This window comes from Bombina bombina, chromosome 4, assembly GCF_027579735.1.
Source record: "Bombina bombina isolate aBomBom1 chromosome 4, aBomBom1.pri, whole genome shotgun sequence".
NCBI lineage: Eukaryota > Metazoa > Chordata > Amphibia > Anura > Bombinatoridae > Bombina > Bombina bombina.
In genome coordinates this window covers 1,157,741,658-1,157,767,995 of record NC_069502.1, presented here as the reverse complement: position 1 = coordinate 1,157,767,995, position 26,338 = coordinate 1,157,741,658, and the positions used below count along the sequence as shown (strand labels likewise).

At 41.2% G+C, this 26,338-nt stretch overlaps 1 protein-coding gene across 1 annotated transcript in view; it reads left to right on the top strand.

Moving 5' to 3' along the window:
• Positions 1-26,338, top strand: part of ENAH (ENAH actin regulator) — a gene marked incomplete in the record, with an annotated part of 421,876 nt that overhangs the window by 196,641 nt on the left and 198,897 nt on the right. The window contains 1 exon segment of the mRNA XM_053712606.1: positions 13,776-14,113. Coding sequence (XP_053568581.1) covers positions 13,776-14,113 — 338 coding nt within the window.

Genomic DNA, 26,338 nt, shown 5'->3' with positions numbered 1-26,338 from the left:
ATTCTCTTTTCTGGACAAGCATTACCAGTTTGTGGCTCTGCCGTTTGGCCTAGCTACAGCTCCAAGAATTTTTTACAAAAGTTCTCGGTGCCCTTCTGTCTGTAATCAGAGAACAGGGTATTGTGGTATTTCCTTATTTGGACGATATCTTGGTACTTGCTCAGTCTTTACATTTAGCAGAATCTCATACGAATCGACTTGTGTTGTTTCTTCAAGATCATGGTTGGAGGATCAATTTACCAAAAAGTTAATTGATTCCTCAGACAAGGGTAACTTTTCTGGGTTTCCAGATAGATTCAGTGTCCATGACTCTGTCTTTAACAGACAAGAGACGTCTAAAATTGATTTCAGCTTGTCGAAACCTTCAGTCACAATCATTCCCTTCGGTAGCCTTATGCATGGAAATTCTAGGTCTTATGACTGCTGCATCGGACGCGATCTCCTTTGCTCGTTTTCACATGCGACCTCTTCAGCTCTGTATGCTGAATCAATGGTGCAGGGATTACACAAAGATTATCTCAATTAATATCTTTAAAACCAATTGTACGACACTCTCTAACGTGGTGGACAGATCACCATCGTTTAATTCAGGGGGCTTCTTTTGTGCTTCCGACCTGGACTGTAATTTCAACAGATGCAAGTCTCTCAGGTTGGGGAGCTGTGTGGGGATCTCTGACGGCACAAGGAGTTTGGGAATCTCAGGAGGTGAGATTACCGATCAATATTTTGGAACTCCGTGCAATTTTCAGAGCTCTTCAGTCTTGGCCTCTTCTGAAGAGAGAATCGTTCATTTGTTTTCAGACAGACAATGTCACAACTGTGGCATACATCAATCATCAAGGAGGGACTCACAGTCCTCTGGCTATGAAAGAAGTATCTCAAATTCTGGTTTGGGCGGAATCCAGCTCCTGTCTAATCTCTGCGGTTCATATCCCAGGTATAGACAATTGGGAAGCGGATTATCTCAGTCGCCAAACGTTACATCCGGGCGAATGGTCTTTTCACCCAGAGGTATTTCTTCAGATTGTTCAAATGTGGGGACTTCCAGAAATAGATCTGATGGCCTCTCATCTAAACAAGAAACTTCCCAGGTATCTGTCCAGATCCAGGGATCCTCAAGCGGAAGCAGTGGATGCATTGTCACTTCCTTGGAAGTATCATCCTGCCTATATCTTTCCGCCTCTAGTTCTTCTTCCAAGAGTAATCTCCAAGATTCTGAAGGAATGCTCGTTTGTTCTGCTGGTAGCTCCGGCATGGCCTCACAGTTTTTGGTATGCGGATCTTGTCCAGATGGCCTCTTGCCATCCGTGGACTCTTCCGCTACGACCAGACCTTCTGTCGCAAGGTCCTTTTTTCCATCAGGATCTCAAATCCTTAAATTTAAAGGTATGGAGATTGAACGCTTGATTCTTAGTCAAAGAGGTTTCTCTGACTCTGTGATTAATACTATGTTACAGGCTCGTAAATCTGTATCCAGAGAGATATATTATAGAGTCTGGAAGACTTATATTTCTTGGTGTCTTTCTCATCATTTTTCTTGGCATTCTTTTAGAATTCCAAGAATTTTACAGTTTCTTCAGGATGGTTTAGATAAAGGTTTGTCCGCAAGTTCCTTGAAAGGACAAATCTCTGCTCTTTCTGTTCTTTTTCACAGAAAGATTGCTAATCTTCCTGATATTCATTGTTTTGTACAAGCTTTGGTCATTAAGTCAATTTCTCCTCCTTGGAGTTTGAATTTGGTTCTAGGGGCTCTTCAAGCTCCTCTGTTTGAACCTATGCATTCATTGGACATTAAATTACTTTCTTGGAAAGTTTTGTTCCTTTTGGCAATCTCTTCTGCCAGAAGAGTTTCTGAATTATCTGCTCTTTCTTGTGAGTCTCCTTTTCTGATTTTTCATCAGGATAAGGCAGTGTTGCGAACTTCTTTTGAATTTTTACCTAAAGTTGTGAATTCCAACAACATTAGTAGAGAAATTGTGGTTCCTTCATTATGTCCTAATCCTAAGAATTCTAAGGAGAAATCGTTACATTCTTTGGATGTTGTTAGAGCTTTGAAATATTATGTTGAAGCTACTAAGTCTTTCCGAAAGACTTCTAGTTTATTTGTTATCTTTTCCGGTTCTAGAAAAGGCCAGAAAGCTTCTGCCATTTCTTTGGCATCTTGGTTGAAATCTTTAATTCATCTTGTCTATGTTGAGTCGGGTAAAACTCCGCCTCAAAGGATTACAGCTCATTCTACTAGGTCAGTTTCTACTTCCTGGGCGTTTAGGAATGAAGCTTCGATTGATCAGATTTGCAAAGCAGCAACTTGGTCCTCTTTGCATACTTTTACTAAATTCTACCATTTTGATGTATTTTCTTCTTCTGAAGCAGTTTTTGGTAGAAAAGTACTTCAGGCAGCGGTTTCAGTTTGAATCTTCTGCTTATGTTTTTCATTAAACTTTATTTTGGGTGTGGATTATTTTCAGCAGGAATTGGCTGTCTTTATTTTATCCCTCCCTCTCTAGTGACTCTTGCGTGGAAAGATCCACATCTTGGGTAATCATTATCCCATACGTCACTAGCTCATGGACTCTTGCTAATTACATGAAAGAAAACATAATTTATGTAAGAACTTACCTGATAAATTAATTTCTTTCATATTAGCAAGAGTCCATGAGGCCCACCCTTTTTTGTGGTGGTTATGATTTTTGTATAAAGCACAATTATTCCAATTCCTTATTTTATATGCTTTCGCACTTTTTTATCACCCCACTTCTTGGCTATTCGTTAAACTGAATTGTGGGTGTGGTGAGGGGTGTATTTATAGGCATTTTGAGGTTTGGGAAACTTTGCCCCTCCTGGTAGGAATGTATATCCCATACGTCACTAGCTCATGGACTCTTGCTAATATGAAAGAAATGAATTTATCAGGTAAGTTCTTACATAAATTATGTTATATGTATGTGTGTATATGTATATATATATGTATGTGTGTATATGTGTATATATATATGTATATGTGTATATATATATATATATATATGTATGTGTGTGTATATATATATATATATATATATATATATGTATCTGTGTATATATATGTATCTATGTATATATGTATGTATATGTATATATATATATATATGTGTGTGTGTGTGTGAAAAAAAATATATATATATGAGTGTGTGTGTGTATATATATATATATATATATATATATATATATATATGTGAGATATAATGTGACCGCACCACCCTTTATAGGAAATATGCTCAGGCACGGGATAAAGTCCGGTCACAGACTATATAATAATAATAAAAATCACAAATCCCAGCCAATGAGTCTTAGAATAAAGAAGTTTTTATTCTTCAACAAAAGATATGATCAGATTGATCTTTCACACTATGCAATTATAACAAACATCGGGGAAACGTCTGATGTAGGTTCACTCAGATCCACACATACCCCATCCACCAAACACATCCGTGTCCAACCATCAGCATAAATTATGAAAAAGAAAACATCAGAAAATAAAAATAGTATCCAAAGTGAAAACTTCACTGACACTCCCAGGGCGTCCCCAGGGAGTGAAACTAGACACCACCAACTAAGGACTGTATTAAAGTTAGAACCATTGAGAGTGTCCGCTAGATCCGTAACTCTGTAATGATATATGAACCAAGAGTGTCTCGTAATGTTGCGGATACTCCTAAAACAAGAATGTCTCGTTATGTTACAAATATTCCAACTGTAACAATGTGTGATCACTTGAAAACATAAGCAAATATCTTGTTGCCAATATACGAAGGCAGTCACAGGAAACATAACATGTTACAGTGTTTGTAATCCATAATGGTTAATTCTGGTAACGACCTCAATGACAAATCTTGTAGTTATAACAATGTTACGGTTCAAATGTCCCTTTAACCTGACATGCTTCTGGCCATGTAATGTATAGTGGGGAGCTGTAAGCGTAATTTCGGCTCAAGCACACACACTCTTGAAACTTCACTCACGGTATCCTACACTACATCATATGTGTGATTCTTTGCTGAAGAGGATACAGTATATTCCAAAGTTAACTTCTACCCAAGCTGCGAGTATCTCATACCCTCATGGCAGCTTGCGGCCTTTGATGTGCAGGAAACAGAGAAAATGCATAAACAGCAGTGTTACCTCCTTCAACGTATGTGTGCCTTTCCAGGTAATACCGTGAGGCTCTCTCTCTTCAGTGTGGTTATTGGGACCCTCCAATATAGAATTCTAGTCTCACCTCACAATTTCTATGGCTCAGACAACAAGATAAGCAGGTCTCTGTGGTGGCGTCTGATCGTTCCGACGCTCGTTTCGGGACTCCGCCCCTTTCTCAAGGAATTTACAGGTAATGGTGGGGAGGTGCAATTTAAACAAAATCGTATGTATCCCTATTGGCTAATCGCATACACACCTCCACTCTGACATCACGCTATACACATGCATTTTTGTTATCATTGCTTAGTTAGAAAACGAATATATCTAAGACTCACGAATGGCTATTGCTTACAGCCGAATGAACATTAACGAAGTTGAACAACCACCGCACTGTTAATACCGCAATAATATGCCAATGCACAACACATTCCAAGACAAAACTCGCATATCCCAACGAATATGTAATCAAAACGAAACAACTGCACAGTAAATGCTTAAAAAATTTTTTTATACAAACGTTCACATCAATTCTCAATTTCAGCTCTATAATAGCTATCATCAATCGCACCTTAATGGATAAACTCCCTGTCACTGGTGTTTTGCACACTGGATGCCAGTGAGAGCTGACTTATATTAAATGTCATATGTGGCGGCTCAGCCTCGGGGATCCCTATACCGGATACCCTACTTAAAAAATAGATACAAAAGTAAACTTCTGAAAAATTAAAGCTAGAGTTGAGCTGAAATATATCTCCCACACAGAAAAACGTATTACACGGGTCTCAAACTAATTCTTTCTTACCTTATTTAATATTAATTCACGCAATCATATTTTATTTGACAACTGAGGCACACCGAAGAAACTCATCCCTATACCGTCAATAATAATTTCAAGATAGATAGTGGATTTCCAGCTACTTCTATACATAGGGAACTTTACGTCATGTATAATATTGGATTGTCACAAGACCATATCAAACCTATCCTCCGTCTCGTCATGAATCACAAACGTATTAATTGTTTGATCTTGGGATCCAAGGTGGCAGTTTTTTAATCCATTCCTACTGCTCTTCCATTATTCATCTCTTAAAGAAGAACACATTCTATTGATACCTACATGACTGTGAGAAAGCAACTCACCACTAAGAGACTGAGAGCATTATGGCTCAAATAAAATTTCCCCAGGAAATGTCTCTATTAAGGCCTTTGGGGACCATGGTATCTAATTGTCTGATCCATTGTGCTTCTTTGCGAAATAATATTTTCTGTCTGTCCCCTCCTCTACGTAAGGGGGGGACTCCATCAATGACTTGAAAACGTAACTGACTCTTGTTGTGTGCCAATCGAGTAAAATGATGGGCCACAGGTGCATCTTCGTCATCCTTGCCTATGGCTGCTTTGTGTTGGCGTATCCTATCACGGACAGTCTGCGTGGTCTCTCCTACATAGGCCAGGCCAAATGGGCACTTAATGACATATATGACATATTTAGAATTGCAGGAGAACCTTCCATTAATTGGAATCCTTTTGCCTGAAAGAGGATGGGTGATGTGATCCCCTTGTATCATGGAATGACAAAGAGCACAATTCATACAGGAAAAAGAGCCTTTCTTAGTAACTGTAATGGGTTTTCTCATGGTACCCCAATCAGCTCATATAAGTTCATCTTTCAAGTTTCTATTTCTCCTAAAAGAAAATAATGGAGTCTCATTGAAGATCTTGCCCACGTGTGTATCCTCTCTTAACAGGTGCCAGTGTTCTAGTATTATCCTTTTGAAGACTTTACTATGTGATCCAAAATGGCTCACAAAGGGCACCGAAATTTTTTTGGATTCACGAGTGGTCTTACTCAGTAGGCTAGCCCTGTCAATATTCAATACTTTATTCATATTCTCTTCCAGAATTTGCATTGGATAACCTCTATCTAAGAATTTTTTGGACATTTCATCCTATCTCTGTAGGCAAATTACTGGATCATCCACAATCCTTTTGGTCCGCAGAAGCTGGCCTAATGGAAGGTTTTTGATCAGAGAGGGGGGATGGAAACTTTCATACCGTAAGGTGTTGTTCCTATCCGTTTCTTTAGAGAATAAATCACTTCTGAGTTTGTGATCTACAATCGATATCCTAGTGTCTAAAAAGCTTACTTCAGACTTGCTTGCTTCTATAGTAAACCTTAAAGATTCATGTGCCGAATTGAGTTTTGATACAAATTGTGTCAAACCATCGTCACTACCAGTCCAAATAAAGAAGATATCATCTATGTAACGATACCAGCCCAAAATGGACTTCTTGTAACCTTCATCCCTGTAGACCACATCCTCCTCGAACTTCCCTACAAAGAGGTTCGCATAAGTAGGTGCTACATTTGAGCCCATTGCCGTTCCTTGTTTCTGGACATAGAATGTGTCTTCAAATAGGAAATTTTTTTCATAAAGAATGATCTTAAAGAGATCTTTGATGAACCTTCTTTCACTCGGGGAATATAGGTTATCCTTGTCTAAGAAATAGAATATTCCCTCGATTCCTAACTCGTGAGGAATCGAAGTATATAGGCTGGCTATATCCATTGTTACAAGCTGGCTATTCGCGGGAACTATCAGCGATGATATTTTGCACAAAAAGTCAGTCGTATCCTGTAGATACGAACTTAAATAACCTAATAAAGGTCTAATGAGTTGATCCAAGAATACTGCAATCGGTTGAAACATTGAATCAGTGCCTGCGACAATGGGTCGACCCGGAGGGTCAAGGAGTTTTTTATGAATCTTGGGTAATACATAAAACACCAGTATAATCGGATGTTCTTTGATCAGGAATTTCGCCTGTTTCTTTGTAATGATGTCAGAGGCTAAAGATTCCTCAACTAACTTACTGATTTTGCTTTTTACCCTCAATGTGGGGTCAGCCGTCAATTTAGCATAGTTCTCTGTCTTGTAATTGTCGGAGGACCTCCTCCTTATATTTGTTTTTATGCATAATAACAAGGGCACCGCCCTTGTCGGCTGGCTTCAGGATCAAATCCTCATTTTTCTGAATTGATTCAAGTGCTAACTTCTCTTGTCTAGAAATATTAGACTTAATTTTTGTACGAAAATTTCTTTTAAATTTTTCAAAATCCTTTTTGATTAAAGTAATGTATGCTTCAACTGAAGCATTAGTATGAGGAGGATTGAAAGTGCTTTTAGGTTTAATATTTCGTACATGAAATTGAAATGGACTGGTAGACTCAGCTTTGTTTATTTCCTCTTTATTCGCAAAAAAGCTCTTTAGTCTGAGATTCCTAAAGAAACGATGGAGATCACATTCTAGTGCAAAAAAGTCTGGGGTAGTAGTTGGGACAAAAGATAATCCCTTTTGTAATACCCCTAAAATTGCCTCACTGATCTCAATCCCTGATATATTCACTACTAAACTCTCTGCTCCCTCCGATTCTGTCGGGTTGAGATCTGGTATGTAGTGTCTCCTGTGTTTCCTCCCCCCCCTCCTCTTCCTCTTCTTCGATTCCTTGTGCCACGTCCTCTTAAGGGAAAAGGGACTGAAGAGTCACTGAAATCACTGTCAGATGAGGACTCACCCGGGAAATTATATACTTGTGCCCCTCTTCTAAACCTTCTAAAAGGTGTAAAGTCTGGATTCCGCCATCTATAGACTTTATTTTGGTAATCAGTAAGATCTCTCTGAAATTTCTTGTATTTCTTACTTTCTAGACTTTTTTTAAAGGTAGAGAGGTCACTGTCCAATTTGGATTTAAAATTGCTGAAATCTGTTTCAGTCTTTAACTCCTTGAGAGACAATTCCACTTTGTCAATCTCCTGCTGCATTTTAGGTAGTTCTGTATATACTCAATTGTCAAAATTAAAATATCATGAGCATTTATTTAAAATGCCTTCAAATTTGTCACAGTACTCTGGATTCTCCCTAAAAAGTGTGGGATGAAGGTGACTTCTGAGACCCCTTGGGATACGCTTCTGTCTGAAGTATTCTGCTAAGGTCACAGAGTGTAACTCATATACAATTTTTTGCTTAATCATCTGTTCTAAACTCGGCGGTTCCTTAACATCAGGTTCATTGTTCAAAAAAATCTCTATTGCCAACACATAAGGTAGCTATTCGTGAGGCATCCAAATCTGAGTAAGCAAACATCTTAGCCCCCTCCATCGTACTCATCACACGTGGTGTCTCAGAAGTCACCTTCATCCCACACTTTGTAGGGAGAATCCAGAGTACTGTGACAAATTTGAAGGCATTTTAAATAAATGCTCATATGATATTTTAATTTTGACAATTGAGTATATACAGAAGGAACTACCTAAAATGCAGCAGGAGATTGACAAAGTGGAATTGTCTCTCAAGGAGTTAAAGACTGAAACAGATTTCAGCAATTTTAAATCCAAATTGGACAGTGACCTCTCTACCTTTAAAAAAAAGTCTAGAAAGTAAGAAATACAAGAAATTTCAAAGAGATCTTACTGATTACCAAAATAACAAAGTCTATAGATGGCGGAATCCAGACTTTACACCTTTTAGAAGGTTTAGAAGAGGGGCACAAGTATATAATTTCCCGGGTGAGTCCTCATCTGACAGTGATTTCAGTGACTCTTCAGTCCCTTTTCCCTTAAGAGGACGTGGCACAAGGAATCGAAGAAGAGGAAGAGGAGGGGGGGGGAGGAAACACAGGAGACACTACATACCAGATCTCAACCCGACAGAATCGGAGGGAGCAGAGAGTTTAGTAGTGAATATATCAGGGATTGAGATCAGTGAGGCAATTTTAGGGGTATTACAAAAGGGATTATCTTTTGTCCCAACTACTACCCCAGACTTTTTTGCACTAGAATGTGATCTCCATCGTTTCTTTAGGAATCTCAGACTAAAGAGCTTTTTTGCGAATAAAGAGGAAATAAACAAAGCAGAGTCTACCAGTCCATTTCAATTTCATGTACGAAATATTAAACCTAAAAGCACTTTCAATCCTCCTCATACTAATGCTTCAGTTGAAGCATACATTACTTTAATCAAAAAGGATTTTGAAAAATTTAAAAGAAATTTTCGTACAAAAATTAAGTCTAATATTTCTAGACAAGAGAAGTTAGCACTTGAATCAATTCAGAAAAATGAGGATTTGATCCTGAAGCCAGCCGACAAGGGCGGTGCCCTTGTTATTATGCATAAAAACAAATATAAGGAGGAGGTCCTCCGACAATTACAAGACAAAGAGAACTATGCTAAATTGACGGCTGACCCCACATTGAGGGTAAAAAGCAAAATCAGTAAGTTAGTTGAGGAATCTTTAGCCTCTGACATCATTACAAAGAAACAGGCGAAATTCCTGATCAAAGAACATCCGATTATACTGGTGTTTTATGTATTACCCAAGATACATAAAAAACTCCTTGACCCTCCGGGTCGACCCATTGTCGCAGGCACTGATTCAATGTTTCAACCGATTGCAGTATTTTTGGATCAACTCATTAGACCTTTATTAGGTTATTTAAGTTCGTATCTACAGGATACGACTGACTTTTTGTGCAAAATATCATCGCTGATAGTTCCCGCGAATAGCCAGCTTGTAACAATGGATATAGCCAGCCTATATACTTCGATTCCTCACGAGTTAGGAATCGAGGGAATATTCTATTTCTTAGACAAGGATAACCTATATTCCCCGAGTGAAAGAAGGTTCATCAAAGATCTCTTTAAGATCATTCTTTATGAAATTTTTTTCCTATTTGAAGACACATTCTATGTCCAGAAACAAGGCACGGCAATGGGCTCAAATGTAGCACCTACTTATGCGAACCTCTTTGTAGGGAAGTTCGAGGAGGATGTGGTCTACAGGGATGAAGGTTACAAGAAGTCCATTTTAGGCTGGTATCGTTACATAGATGATATCTTCTTTATTTGGACTGGTAGTGACGATGGTTTGACACAATTTGTATCAAAACTCAATTCGGCACATGAATCTTTAAGGTTTACTATAGAAGCAAGCAAGTCTGAAGTAAGCTTTTTAGACACTAGGATATCGATTGTAGATCACAAACTCAGAAGTGATTTATTCTCTAAAGAAACGGATAGGAACAACACCTTACGGTATGAAAGTTTCCATCCCCCCTCTCTGATCAAAAACCTTCCATTAGGCCAGCTTCTGCAGACCAAAAGGATTGTGGATGATCCAGTAATTTGCCTACAGAGATTGGATGAAATGTCCAAAAAATTCTTAGATAGAGGTTATCCAATGCAAATTCTGGAAGAGAATATGAATAAAGTATTGAATATTGACAGGGCTAGCCTACTGAGTAAGACCACTCGTGAATCCAAAAATTTTTCGGTGCCCTTTGTGAGCCATTTTGGATCACATAGTAAAGTCTTCAAAAGGATAATACTACAACACTGGCACCTGTTAAGAGAGGATACACACGTGGGCAAGATCTTCAATGAGACTCCATTATTTTCTTTTAGGAGAAATAGAAACTTGAAAGATGAACTTATACGGGCTGATTGGGGTACATGAGAAAACCCATTACAGTTACTAAGAAAGGCTCTTTTTCCTGTATGAATTGTGCTCTTTGTCATTCCATGATACAAGGGGATCACATCACCCATCCTCTTTCAGGCAAAAGGATTCCAATTAATGGAAGGTTCTCCTGCAATTCTAAATATGTCATATATGTCATTAAGTGCCCATGTGGCCTGGCCTATGTAGGAGAGACCACGCAGACTGTCCGTGATAGGATGCGCCAACACAAAGCAGCCATAGGCAAGGATGACGAAGATGCACCTGTGGCCCATCATTTTACTCGATTGGCACACAACAAGAGTCAGTTACATTTTCAAGTCATTGATGGAGTCCCCCCCTTACGTAGAGGAGGGGACAGACAGAAAATATTATTTCGCAAAGAAGCACAATGGATCAGACAATTAGATACCATGGTCCCCAAAGGCCTTAATAGAGACATTTCCTGGGGAAATTTTATTTGAGCCATAATGCTCTCAGTCTCTTAGTGGTGAGTTGCTTTCTCACAGTCATGTAGGTATCAATAGAATGTGTTCTTCTTTAAGAGATGAATAATGGAAGAGCAGTAGGAATGGATTAAAAAACTGCCACCTTGGATCCCAAGATCAAACAATTAATACGTTTGTGATTCATGACGAGACGGAGGATAGGTTTGATATGGTCTTGTGACAATCCAATATTATACATGACGTAAAGTTCCCTATGTATAGAAGTAGCTGGAAATCCACTATCTATCTTGAAATTATTATTGACTGTATAGGGATGAGTTTCTTCGGTGTGACTCAGTTGTCAAATAAAATATGATTGCGTGAATTAATATTAAATAAGGTAAGAAAGAATTCGTTTGAGACCCGTGTAATACGTTTTTCTGTGTGGGAGATATATTTCAGCTCAACTCTAGCTTTAATTTTTCAGAAGTTTACTTTTGTATCTATTTTTTAATTAGGGTATCCGGTATAGGGATCCCCGAGGCTGAGCCGCCACATATGACATTAAATATAAGTCAGCTCTCACTGGCATCCAGTGTGCAAAACACCAGTGACAGGGAGTTTATCCATTAAGGTGCGATTGATGATAGCTATTATAGAGCTGAAATTGAGAATTGATGTGAACGTTTGTATAAAAAAATTTTTTAAGCATTTACCGTGCAGTTGTTTCGTTTTGATTACATATTCGGTGGGATATGCGAGTTTTGTCTTGGAATGTGTCGTGCATTGGCATATTATTGCGGTATTAACAGTGTGGTGGTTGTTCAACTTCGTTAATGTTCATTCGGCTGTAAGCAATAGCCATTCGTGAGTCTTAGATATATTCGTTTTCTAACTAAGCAATGATAACAAAAATGCATGTGTATAGCGTGAAGTCAGAGTGGAGGTGTGTATACGATTAGCCAATAGGGATACATACGATTTTGTTTAAATTGCACCTCCCCACCATTACCTGTAAATTCCTTGAGAAAGGGGCGGAGTCCCGAAACGCGCGTCGGAACGATCAGACGCCACCACAGAGACCTGCTTATCTTGTTGTCTGAGCCATAGAAATTGTGAGGTGAGACTAGAATTCTATATTGGAGGGTCCCAATAACCACACTGAAGAGAGAGAGCCTCACGGTATTACCTGGAAAGGCACACATACGTTGAAGGAGGTAACACTGCTGTTTATGCATTTTCTCTGTTTCCTGCACATCAAAGGCCGCAAGCTGCCATGAGGGTATGAGATACTCGCAGCTTGGGTAGAAGTTAACTTTGGAATATACTGTATCCTCTTCAGCAAAGAATCACACATATGATGTAGTGTAGGATACCGTGAGTGAAGTTTCAAGAGAGTGTGTGTTTGGGCCGAAATTACGCTTACAGCTCCCCACTATACATTACATGGCCAGAAGCATGTCAGGTTAAAGGGACATTTGAACCGTAACATTGTTATAACTACAAGATTTGTCATTGAGGTCGTTACCAGAATTAACCATTATGGATTACAAACACTGTAACATGTTATGTTTCCTGTGACTGCCTTCGTATATTGGCAACAAGATATTTGCTTATGTTTTCAAGTGATCACACATTGTTACAGTTGGAATATTTGTAACATAACGAGACATTCTTGTTTTAGGAGTATCCGCAACATTACGAGACACTCTTGGTTCATATATCATTACAGAGTTACGGATCTAGCGGACACTCTCAATGGTTCTAACTTTAATACAGTCCTTAGTTGGTGGTGTCTAGTTTCACTCCCTGGGGACGCCCTGGGAGTGTCAGTGAAGTTTTCACTTTGGATACTATTTTTATTTTCTGATGTTTTCTTTTTCATAATTTATGCTGATGGTTGGACACGGATGTGTTTGGTGGATGGGGTATGTGTGGATCTGAGTGAACCTACATCAGACGTTTCCCCGATGTTTGTTATAATTGCATAGTGTGAAAGATCAATCTGATCATATCTTTTGTTGAAGAATAAAAACTTCTTTATTCTAAGACTCATTGGCTGGGATTTGTGATATATATATATATATATATATATATATATATATATATATATATATATATATATATATATATATATATATATATATATATATATATATATATATATATATATATATATATATATATATATATATATATATATATATATATATATATATATATATATATATAAAGGGGACTGCACTCCAAAACCGGACCAGGTACACATCCCATGACCCAGCAACATGCCAGCCCTGGGTGCTAAATAGCACTCACAAAAAACTGTGCCGTCACCAGAGTCATAGGCAGTTAACCCCAGACAGGAGTGGGTGCAAGAACCATGGGGGATTACAAAACAAATACAACACATAAAGGAAACCCAGCACTCACCAGCTAGCTCACAGCTAAGATTTAAAATGGAAAGGTTAGTCGCCAAATGGGACAAGCTCGGGCTCCACATCAAGGTCCTTTCCAACACCTGAGTCCCTAACACAGCCACACAATGCAGGCTCTCAAAGCCAGACAAACTGGGAACAAGGGAGGGGTGCACAGATATATGTATATCAAGCCCTGGGTCTGCAATTTTTTTCTTCTTACATTCCTTCTATTTTTTTTAGGCAGTTGCAAGAGCAGCAGCGCCAGAAGGAGCTGGAACGCGAGAGACTGGAACGTGAGCGGATAGAACGTGAGCGGATAGAACGTGAACGGATGGAACGTGAGCTGATTGAAAGAGAGAGACTAGAAAGAGAGAGACTTGAGAGAGAAAGACTTGAACAAGAGCGTTTAGAGCAAGAGCAACTTGAGCGAGAACAGAGGGAACAGCAAGAGCAACTTGAACTCGAGTTGCAGGAACAGCAAGAAAGGCTCGAGCAGGAGAGACAGGAGCGAGAACTCCAGGAACAGCTGGAAAAAGAACAGTTAGAATGGGAGAGAGAGAGAAGAATTTGCAATGCTGGTAAGATCGCTACATTGCTGTTGCTCTTTGGGTTTTTTTAAAAGTGTTTTTTTTTGGGGTTTTTTTTATTCCTCTTTTAACTCTCTTCTTGGTTAAAGACCACAAGAGACTTTATTACAAAATGTTCAGTTGTATTGGACAAGGGATCTTTTTTTATATTACATAAAACAAATCAGTAGCTTTCCTTCCATTTGCGTATGTAAAAAGTAATTTTGTTTATATCTTATGATCCTTTATATTGTACAAACATACCAGCTGTGTATACAAACTTCTAAGCTTTAAAGGGTTCTTGCATCTAAGGACTTGATAAAATAATTGAACCTTCCTTCATGCAAAAAAAATAACATTTGCATACTGCTCTTTTATATGCATGATTCATTATTTTAGTTTGCTGTCCCTTTAAGATATTGATCAAGATTGCACTTGTTGCAGGCGTATGCACTTAGTTTGCCATCTGCAGATATAGGAATACAATAGTGTAAAAACGTGTAGACATATTAAAGGGATAGAAAAGTCATATTTGACATGTGCATTTCGATGTGAAACAAACGTTTTGGCAATATACTTCCCTTCGCAAAAATGTTTCCAGTAAAAGCTATTAGTTTTCCTGCGTCATACGCACATATCCGGTGTGGGCCTGTGTACCAGTATTCAAACACTGCACCTTCTCAGAGAGTGGCTTGTACAACACAAATGACATCTTCACAGAAACGATACACACCATCTTCAACTCTATGAACTTGAATACTGGTGCACAGGCCCTCAAAGGATATGTGCTTATGCCACTGAAAACACTAATACCTTTTACTAGAAGCATTTTTGCTAATGGAAGTATATTGCAAACAATGCTTCTATTCCAAATTGAAATGCACCCATGCACATTTCAATTTTAAACCTTTAATTTATTCTAACCAGAAATGCCATATACAACTGGTATGTTGGCCTAGTGAACTGCCTTTAAATCAATTTGACGGTGCCCTTTATTTGCCAGTATATCGGTCATTATTGGTAATTGTGGAAATAAAAAGGCAGGTTTTATTTAAAGATATTTAATTTGTATCCAAATTTAATACATTTCTTTCCTATGGCACGGAGAGTCCACAACGTCATTCCAATTACTAATGGGATATTCAACTCCTGGCCAACAGGAGGAGGCAAAGAGCACCCCAGCAAAGCTGTTAAGTGTAACTTCCCTTACTCATAATCCCCAGTCATTCTCTTTGCCTCTGTCAATGGAGGATGTTCAAAGTTGGTGTCTGAAGATATTTAATCCTTTTATGGGTACTTTTCCCTGCAAGCAAGGGTTTGGGGCTATGCTATGTCAATCTCTTTAGTAAGAGTAATGATGGCTTTTAGCACTTTGAAGGCGGCAAGGTAGTCTTTGCTTAACTTCTAACATCAGAGCTAACCCCTTTATAGAAAACCAGAGTTGGTTACTCTGTTTTTTCTTTTTCTACAGGTCCCAGTTAGCGGTCAGATGAGGCTATCAGACGTGCTGCTGCTGTAAATGCTCCACAGCAGAAGAACCTGGTGGGTAAATCCTTTATTATATTTTTCTTTGCACTCTAAGAGTGAAAGGAAGAGGAAAGCCAATCAGGGACCTGATGGGACCTGTTACCCTCAGAAAAGGTTTTGTATTTTACTGAAGTTATTTCCTCAAACTTTGGGAAATTTTGCGGCAGAGCAGATTCCTGGGCTAATCCAGTGCTGCAGGTGAGGGCTGAGGGGATTTGTAAGTGACAGCCTGATCTATTACACAGACAGCCCCAGCATGGATGCTGGCTGTAAAGGACACTAGATATGGAGTGTAGAAAAAGCCTTGCTCTGAAGCTAGTGGATATTACGTTCGTATTCTTATGCACTGAGAGGGTTAGAAACTTTATAATCATTTTTAGGAGAGTTAGCAGCAAAATTTGCTAATACATATCAATTATAAACTTTATCTTCTTTTGGTGCTTAATTTAAATAGCCTATATTTTTTTGAGTGTATAATGGCCCTTTAACTCTGACATCTGTAAACAGTGTATGTTCACTTGGAAACACCAAATGTTTCTATCCTAATGGGAGGAGAGTCCACTGCTTCATTCAATACTTGTGGGAATTAAGAACCTGGCCACCAGGAGGAGGCAAAGACACCCCAGCCAAAGGCTTAAATACCTCCCCCTCTCCCCTCATTCCCCAGTCATTCTTTGCCTTTCGTCACAGGAGGTTGTCAGAAGTGTCGGAAGATTCGGAGCAGTCTCTTATGGAGGGTAGTACTCTTCGAAATGGGACTGGAGTTTTAAGTAGTCCTGTCAGCCTCTCAGTGAGAGCATGCATGAAAGTTAGAGTCCGGAGATGCAGGGAGAGTCTTTCTGCAAAACCATCCTGACTCAGATTAACAGCTCCATAAGCAATCAGCGTTGACAAGTTTCGCTGCCTGCTTTTCTGCTCTCAAGTCGATGTCAGGAGCGATGCTACTACCCTGTCACACTTGAAAGGCTGTGTTCCTGTTCCACCGTAGATTCTAGTAAGATTATTTTATTTATACACATATAACGTAAAAAGACTGGGTCACAGTGTGTCTCCTTTTATCTGTATTGAATCAAGGGTAATACCCTCGGAAAGGGGGGTTATTGAACAGGGGGATTTGTGCATAATATTATGATTGTGTTTAATGCTGCGATGTGTGAGATGAGGCTCTGTCAATGTGTGAACAGTCAGTTTTCTTAGTGAGAGATGGACGTGGGCCTTTTTTGGCGTGTTTTCTCTCGTGTGCAAGGGCGTTCCTGCTTGGCACTCCATGTGACCGGTGTGACCTCTTTAACTTCCTCTCTCTTGACCGACGGTTGTAGGAGACAAAGCGGTTTCTCTGTGGTCCGGGTCATAGGAGGTGGTGAGTGCTCCGGCCATTGGGATATAAAGGTGCCATTTAATTTCTATCTAGTGCGCAATAAAGGCGCAAGCTATGAAGGACTCTGATATGTTAGAGGGTACTCCCTCTTTAGTTAAACCTAATAAGTGTGTCTTTTGAGGAGGTTCCGGTTGATCCGCCTGCTCAACTTTGTTCCACGTGTTTTGATAAAATTGCAATATCTAAAAAGAATAAGATATTTAGTACAACTGAGCCGTCCACCTCTGATTGTTCTCCGTCCTGCGAGGTGCATTCCCTACACTCTTCTCTGATTACACATGCAACTCCCCAGGGCACAACTAATCCTCCTGCGGGAGGAGCCCTTTGACCACCAGATTACGCTGATCCGTTACAAACAGCGGTTTCTGTGGCCTTCAATGCCTTACCACGCCCTGCTAAGTGCAAGCAAAAGGTGAAACATAGCTATCCGTCCCAGGGGTCATCTACTCCGCTGGATTTCTCTGACAGATTATCCGCTGATGAAGACTACTCCGACTCTTCGGAATCGGCGACTTCTAGACCTCCGTCTGCGGAGGAGCCAGAATTTAAATTTAAGATGGAGCATTTGCGCTTTCTGCTGAAAAAGGTGCTTGCTACGTTGGAGGTTCCTGAACCGAAACTACCGGAGGAACCTTTGATCCCTAAATTAGATAGGGTTTACGAGGACAGGGTGGTGCCTCAGGCTTTCCCGGTGCCCATTAAAATGGCTATTATTATCAAGAATGAATGGGAGAAACTTGGTTCGTCCTTTCCCCCCTCTACTTCTTTCTCTTGTTAAGTGTGTTCAGTCCACGGGTCATCCATTACTTATGGCATATATTCTCCTTCCCAACAGGAAGTTGCAAGAGGATTACCCAAGCAGAGCTGCTATATAGCTCCTCCCCTCACATGTCATATCCAGTCATTCTCTTGCAACCCTCAACAAAGGAGGAGGTCACGAGAGGAGCTGGAGTTTTTACTTAATTATTCTTCAATCAAAAGTTTGTTATTTTAAAAGGCACCGGAGTGTGCTGTTTTTCTATCTCAGGCAGTATTTGGAAGAAGAAACTGCCTGCATTTTCTATGATCTTAGCAGGCGTAACTAAGATCCGCTGGCTGTTCTCGACATTCTGAGGAGTAGGGTAACTTCAGAAAGAGGGGAATAGCATGCGGGGTCCCCCGCAAATGAGGTATGTGCAGTACATTATTCTCTGGGAATGGAATGGACTAAGAAAATACTGCTGTTACCCATATGATGTAAGTACAGCCTTAAATGCAGTAGTAGCGACTGGTATCAGGCTGATAAATGTATGCGCAGTTGAGTTATTTTCTAAGGACTAGAATTTGACTGAGAAAATACTGTTAATACTGAAATAATGTTTAAGCCTTATCTGCAGTGGAAGCAACTGGTAGCAGGCTTAGTGATAACTTTGCATGACATTCAAAATGTTGTTTTTAAAACGTTTACTGGCATGTTATTCGTTTTGTGAGGTACTTTGGTGATAAATCTTTTTGGGCATGATTTTTTTCCACATGGCTAACGTATTTTCTGCATAGAAACCGTTATATCAGGTCTCCCACTGTTGTAATATGAGTGGGAGGGACCTTGTTTTAGCGCCTTGTTGCGCAGTTAAAATTCTAGCACAGTCTTCCTGTTTTCTTCCTCCTTGATCCAGGACGTCTCTAGAGAGCTCAGGGGTCTTTAAAATTCGTTTTTGAGGGAGGTAATCAGTCACAGCAGATCTGTGACAGTGTGTTTGACTGTGATAAAAGCGTTAAATCTTAATTTGATATCCGTTTTTGGGTATTGAGGGGTTAATCATCCTTTTGCTAATGGGTGCAATCCTCTGCTAATTAATACATTTCTCGTTAAGAATTGTTGACTATAACTGAATTTAGTTTTCTTTGTTATTCAACTGTGTTTTTTAAAAGCGCTGCAGCGTTTTTTATATTGCTTGTAAACTTATTGAAAGTGATTTCCAAGCTTGCTAGCTTCATTGCTAGTCTGTTAAAACATGTCTGATACAGAGGAATCTGCTTGTTCATTATGTTCAAAAGCCGATGTGGAGCCCAATAGAAATATATGTACCAATTGTATTGATATTACTTTGAATAAAAGTCAATCTGTACCGATAGAGAAATTATTACCAGACAACGAGGGGGAAGTTATGCCGTCTAACTCTCCTCACGTGTCAGTACCTGCGTCTCCCGCTCGGGAGGTGCGTAAGATTGAGGCGCCAAGTACATCAAGGCCCTTACAAATCACTTTACATGTTATGGCTAATGTTATGAAAGAAGTATTATACAATATGCCCGAATTAAGAGGCAAGCGCGATAGCTCTGGGTTAAGGACAGAGCACGCTGATGACACGAGAGCCATGTCTGATACTGCGTCACAATTTGCAGAACATGAGGACGGTGAGCTTCATTCTGTCTGTGACGGTTCTGATCCGGGGAGACCGGATTCAGAAATTTCAAATTTTAAATTTAAGCTTGAGAACCTCCGCGTGTTACTAGGGGAGGTGTTAGCGGCTCTGAATGATTGCGACACGGTGGCAATCCCAGAGAAATTATGTAGGTTGGATAGATACTATGCGGTACCGGTGTGTACTGACGTTTTTCCTATACCAAAAAGGCTTACAGAAATTATTAGTAAGGAGTGGGATAGACCCGGTGTGCCCTTTTCCCCTCCTCCGATATTTAGAAAAATGTTCCCTATAGACGCCACCACACGAGACTTATGGCAGACGGTCCCTAAGGTGGAGGGAGCAGTTTCTACTTTAGCCAAGCGTACCACTATCCCGGTGGAGGATAGCTGTGCTTTCTCAGATCCAATGGATAAAAAATTAGAGAGTTACCTTAAGAAAATGTTTGTTCAACAAGGTTTTATATTGCAGCCTCTTGCATGCATTGCGCCTGTCACGGCTGCAGCGGCATTCTGGTTTGAGTCTCTGGAAGAGGCGATTCGCACAGCACCATTGGATGAGACTTTGAGCAAAGTTAGAACGCTTAAACTGGCTAATGCGTTTGTTTCGGATGCCGTAGTGCATTTAACCAAACTTACGGCTAAAAATTCCGGATTCGCCATACAGGCGCGCTGGGTGCTATGGCTTAAATCCTGGTCAGCAGATGTAACTTCTAAGTCTAAACTACTTAACATTCCTTTCAAAGGGCAGACCTTATTCGGGCCGGCTTGAAGGAAATTATTGCTGACATTACGGGAGGTAAGGGCCACACCCTTCCTCAGGACAGGGCCAAATCAAAGGCCAAACAGTCTAATTTTCGTGCCTTTCGTAACTTCAAGGCAGGAGCAGCATCCACTTCCTCCGCTCCAAAACAGGAAGGAACTACTGCTCGTTACAGACAGGGTTGGAAAGGCAACCAGTCATGGAACAAGGGCAAGCAGGCCAGAAAGCCTACTTCTGCCCCTAAGACAGCATGAAGACAGGGCCCCCTCTCCGGAGACGGATCTAGTGGGGGGCAGACTTTCTCTCTTCGCCCAGGCCTGGGCAAGAGATGTGCAGGATCCCTGGACGTTAAAGATTATATCTCAGGGATACCTTCTGGATTTCAAATCCTCTCCTCCACAAGGGAGGTTCCATCTTTCGAGGTTATCGACAAACCTAGTAAAGAGAGAGGCATTTCTACAATGTGTACAAGACCTCTTAATCATGGGGGTGATCCACTCAGTTCCGCGATCGGAACAGGGACAAGGATTTTACTCAAATCTATTTGTGGTTCCCAAAAAAGAGGGAACCTTCAGACCAATCTTGGACTTAAAGATCTTAAATTCCTAAGGGTACCATCATTCAAGAAACCATTCGAACCATCCTACCCATGATCCAAGAGGGTCAATATATGACCACGGTGGACTTAAAGGATGCTTACCTTCATATACCGATTCACAAAGATCATTATCGGTACCTAAGGTTTGCCTTTCTAGACAGGCATTACCAGTTTGTGGCTCTTCCCTTCGGGTTAGCCACGGCCCCGATAATTTTTACGAAGGTTCTGGGCTCACTTCTGGCGGTACTAAGACCACGAGGCATAGCGGTGGCTCCATACCTAGACGACATTCTGATACAAGCGTCAAATTTTCAGAATGCAAAGTCTCATACAGAGATAGTTCTAGCATTTCTGAGGTCGCATGGGTGGAAAGTGAACGTGGAAAAGAGTTCTGTTACCACTCACACGGGTTCCTTTTCTAGGGACTCTTATAGATTCTGTAGAGATGAAGATTTACCTGACGGAGTCCAGCTTATCAAAGATTCTCAATGCTTGCCGTGTCCTTCATTCCATTCCAAGCCCATCGGTAGCTCAGTGCATGGAGGTAATAGGCTTAATGTTAGCTGCAATGGACATAGTGCCATTTGCGCGCCTGCATCTCAGACCGCTGCAACTATGCATGCTCAGTCAATGGAACGGGGATTACTCAGATCTGTCCCCTTTGCTAAATCTGGACCAGGAGACCAGGGATTCGCTTCTCTGGTGGTTGTCACCGGTTCATCTGTCCAAAGGAATGACCTTTCGCAGGCCAGATTGGACGATTGTAACAACGGATGCCAGCCTTCTAGGCTGGGGAGCAGTCTGGAATTCCTTGAAGGCTCAGGGATCGTGGACTCAGGAGGAGAAACTCCTCCCAATAAACATTCTAGAATTAAGAGCAATATTCAATGCTCTTCTGGCTTGGCCTCAGTTAGCAAAGCTGAGGTTCATCAGATTTCAGTCGGACAATATCACGACTGTGGCTTACATCAATCATCAAGGGGAAACCAGGAGTTCCCTAGCGATGTTGGAAGTCTCGAAGATAATTCGCTGGGCAGAGTCTCACTCTTGCCACCTGTCAGCGATTCACATCCCAGGCGTAGAGAACTGTGAGGCGGATTTCCTAAGTCGCCAGACTTTTCATCCGGGAGAGTGGGAACTTCACCCGGAGGTATTTGCTCAACTGATTCGTCGTTGGGGCAAACCGGATCTGGATCTCATGGAATCTCGCCAGAACGCGAAGCTTCCTTGTTACGGATCCAGGTCCAGGGACCCGGGAGCGGTGCTGGTAGATGCATTAGCAGCCCCTTGGGTTTTCAACATAGCTTATGTGTTTCCACCATTTACGTTGCTACCTCGGCTGATTGCCAGGATCAAACAGGAGAGGGCATCGGTGATTCTGATAGCGCCTGCGTGGCCACGCAGGACCTGGTATGCAGACCTAGTGGACATGTCGTCCTGTCCACCATGGTCTCTTCCTCTGAGGCAGGACCTTCTAATTCAGGGTCCTTTCAACCATCCAAACCTAATTTCTCTGAGGCTGACTGCCTGGAAATTGAACGCTTGATCCTATCAAAGCGTGGGTTTTCGGATTCGGTTATTGATACATTAATACAGGCTCGGAAACCTGTGACAAGAAAAATTTACCATAAGATATGGTAAATATTTATATTGGTGCGAATCCAAGAGTTACTCATGGAGTAAGGTTAGGATTCCTAGGATATTAGCTTTTCTACAAGAGGGTTTAGAAAAGGGTTTATCCGCTAGCTCGCTAAAGGGACAGATTTCAGCTCTGTCTATTCTTTTACACAAATGTCTGGCAGAGCATCCAGACGTCCAGGCCTTTTGTCAGGCTTTGGCTAGAATTAAACCTGTGTTTAAAGCTGTTGCTCCTCCGTGGAGCTTAAACTTGGTTCTTAAAGTTCTTCAGGGTGTTCCGTTTGAACCCCTTCATTCCATTGATATTAAGCTTTTATCTTGGAAAGTTTTGTTTTTGATGGCTATTTCCTCGGCTCAAAGAGTCTCTGAGTTATCTGCCTTACATTGTGATTCTCCTTATCTGATCTTTCGTTCAGACAAGGTAGTTCTGCGTACTAAACCTGGGTTTTTACCTAAGGTTGTTTCTAACAGGAATATCAATCAAGAGATTGTTGTTCCATCGTTATGTCCTAATCCTTCTTCAAAGAAGGAACGTCTTTTGCATAATCTAGACGTGGTCCGTGCTCTGAAGTTCTACTTACAGGCAACTAAAGATTTTCGACAAACTTCTTCTCTGTTTGTCGTTTACTCTGGACAGAGGAGGGGTCAAAAGGCTTCGGCTACCTCTCTCTCTTTTTGGCTTTGTAGCATAATACGTTTAGCCTATGAGACTGCTGGACAGCAACCTCCTGAAAGAATTACAGCTCATTCCACTAGAGCTGTGGCTTCCACCTGGGCCTTTAAGAATGAGGCCTCTGTTGAACAGATTTGCAAGGCTGCAACTTGGTCTTCGCTTCATACTTTTTCCAAATTTTACAAATTTGACACTTTCGCTTCTTCGGAGGCTGGTTTTGGGAGAGAGGTTCTACAGGCAGTGGTTCCTTCTGTTTAATGTTCCTCCCTTGTCCCTCCCATCATCCGTGTACTTAGCTTTGGTATTGGTATCCCATAAGTAATGGATGACCCGTGGACTGAACACACTTAACAAGAGAAAACATAATTTATGCTTACCTGATAAATTTATTTCTCTTGTAGTGTGTTCAGTCCACGGCCCGCCCTGTCTTTTTTTGAGGCAGGTTCTAAATTTTAAAATTATAACTCCAGTCACCACTGCACCTTATAGTTTCTCCTTTCTCGTCTTGTTTCGGTCGAATGACTGGATATGACATGTGAGGGGAGGAGCTATATAGAAGCTCTGCTGTGGGTGATCCTCTTGCAACTTCCTGTTGGGAAGGAGAATATATCCCATAAGTAATGGATGACCCGTGGACTGAACACACTACAAGAGAAATAAATTTATCAGGTAAGCATAAATTATGTTTTTTTTCTTTCATGGTTTAGATAGAGCATGCAATTTTAAGCAACTTTCTAATTTACTCTTATCAATTTTTCTTCGTTATCTTGCTATCTCTATTTGAAAAAGAATGCATCTAAGCTTTTTTTCTTGGTTCAGACTCTGGACAGCACTTTTTGATTGGTGGATGAATTTATCCACCAATCAGCAAGGACAACCTAGGTTGTTTACCAAAATAGGGCCGACATCTAAACTTACATTCTTGCATTTCAAATAAAGATACCAATAGAATAAAGAAAATTTGATAATAGGAGTAAATTAGAAAGTTGCTTAAAATGTCATGCTCTATCTGAATCACGAAAGAAAAAATTTGGGTTCAGTGTCCTTTAAGGGTAGCTCACTCGTTCATCTGTGATGCAAATATGCAGATTATTCACCTGAATGCCAAGACATCAGGTTTTTCTGTTCTAGCCCGTAGGGCTCTGTGGTTAAAGTCATGGTCCGCTGACAGATATGTTGCAAGATTGCGTCCAGCTGTCTTGCCCTTCACACCTCCTCAAGGACATCAGTGGCCAGGTGTATGGTGGGGGTTGGGCTCATGGTATCCAGCATAGATGTCATTCCTTTCGCCAGGTTCCATCTCAGGTCTCTTCAGTTGTGCATGTTGAGATAATGGAACGGCGATCCCTCAGATCTATCCCAACAGATATCTCTGGACATCTGAACGAGCGAATCCCTCTCTTGGCGGATCCGTCCGGGACAACTGTCCCAGAGGACATCCTTCCTGAGACCATCATTAGAGATTGTGACCACGGACGCATGTCTGGCAGGACGGAGAGCTGTTTGGGGTGCCAAAAAGGCACAGGGCAGGTGGACTCGAGAGGAGTTGAGTCTACCGATAAATATTCTGGAACTACGGGCAATATTCAACGCTCTGAAAGCTTGCCCCCCCCCCCCGGGGTCCTCCCGATTCATCAGGTTCCAGTCGGACAACATTACCTCGGTGGCTTACATAAACCATCAGGGGGAAACTAAAAGCTCCCTAGCCATGAGGGAAGTATCTCGGATTCTGGAATGGGCAGATAACCACAGTTGTTCGCTCTCAGCGATCCACATTCCGGGTGTGGACAACTGGGAAGTGGATTTTCTCAGCAGACAATAGTTTCATCCAGGGGAATGGTCTCTCCATCCCGAAGTGTTCGCAGAGATCTGCATCAGATGAGTGGCGCCGGAGATAGACCTCATGGCGTCCAGACTCAACTTCAAGCCACCCAGATATGGGTCATGGTCCAGGGATCCCCCAGGCAGAGCTGATAGATGCCTTAGCGGCGGCCTGGAAGTTCAACCCACTTTACATTTTTCCACCATTGCCACTTCTACCTAGTAGCCCGCATCAAGCAGGAGCAAGCTTCAGCTATTCTGATTGCTCCGTCTTAGCCACGGAGGATGTCGTTTGCGGATCTGGTGGGGATGTCATCATCTCCTCCATGGAGGTTACCCTGTCACAGAGCTGGTTCAGGGTCCATTTCTATACCAAAATCTTGATTCTCTGGGGCTGACTGCATGGAGATTGAACGCCTAGTCTTAGCCAAGAGAGGATTTTCGGAGAGAATGATTGATACTCTCATTCAGGCCAGGAAGCCGGTCACTCGGTGCATCTATCATAAGGTGTGGAGGACCTACTTGTCCTGGTGTGAGGAACGTGGATAACCTTGTCCCAGGATAACCTGGGACGAGGTTAGGGTATCCAGGATTCTGGCCTTTCTCCAGGATGGTCTGGATAAGGGTCTTGCTGCCAGTTCCCTAAAGGGTCAGATTTTGGCTTTATCTGTACTGTTACACAAAAAGCTAGCATAGCTTCCTGATATTCAGTCCTTTGTTCAGGCTCTTTATAGGATTAGACCTGTCTTTAGAAATTCTGCTCCTCCTTGGAGCTTAAATTTGGTTCTCAAGATTTTGCAGAGGGTTCCGTTTGAGCCTATGCATGTGCTTGACATTAAACTTCTTTCCTGGAAGGTCCTATTCCTACTGGCTACTGCATTTGCTCGCAGAGTCTCTGAGTTAGCGTCCTTGCAATGTGGGCATCCTTTCCTGGTTTTTCACGCTGATAAGGATAGGGTTTTCTTCCCAAGGTCGTGTCGAATCGTAACATCACTCAAGAAAAAGTAGTTCCTTCCTTGTGTCCTAACCCTTCTTCTGCAAAGGAAAGATTGCTTCATAATTTGTGGTTCGGGCTTTGAAGTTTTATCTTCAGGCCACGAAGGAATTCAGACAGACATTTTCTTTATTTGTTGCGTATTCAGGGAAGCAGAGAGGGCCTCTTCCACTTCACTGTCTTTTTGGTTGAGGAGCATTATCCGTCTGGCCTATGAGACAGTGGGACATAAGCCTCCTCAGAGGATTACGGCTCACTCAACTAGGGCTGTGGCCTCTTCTTGGGCCTTTAAGAACGAGGCGAAGATTTGTAAGGCGGCGACTTGGTCTTCTTTACATACTTTTTGCAAAAATTTACAAATTTGATGTTTTTGCTTCGTCGGAAGCAGCTTTTGGGAGAAAGGTTCTGCAGGCTGTGGTGCCCTCAGTTTAGGGTCTGTCT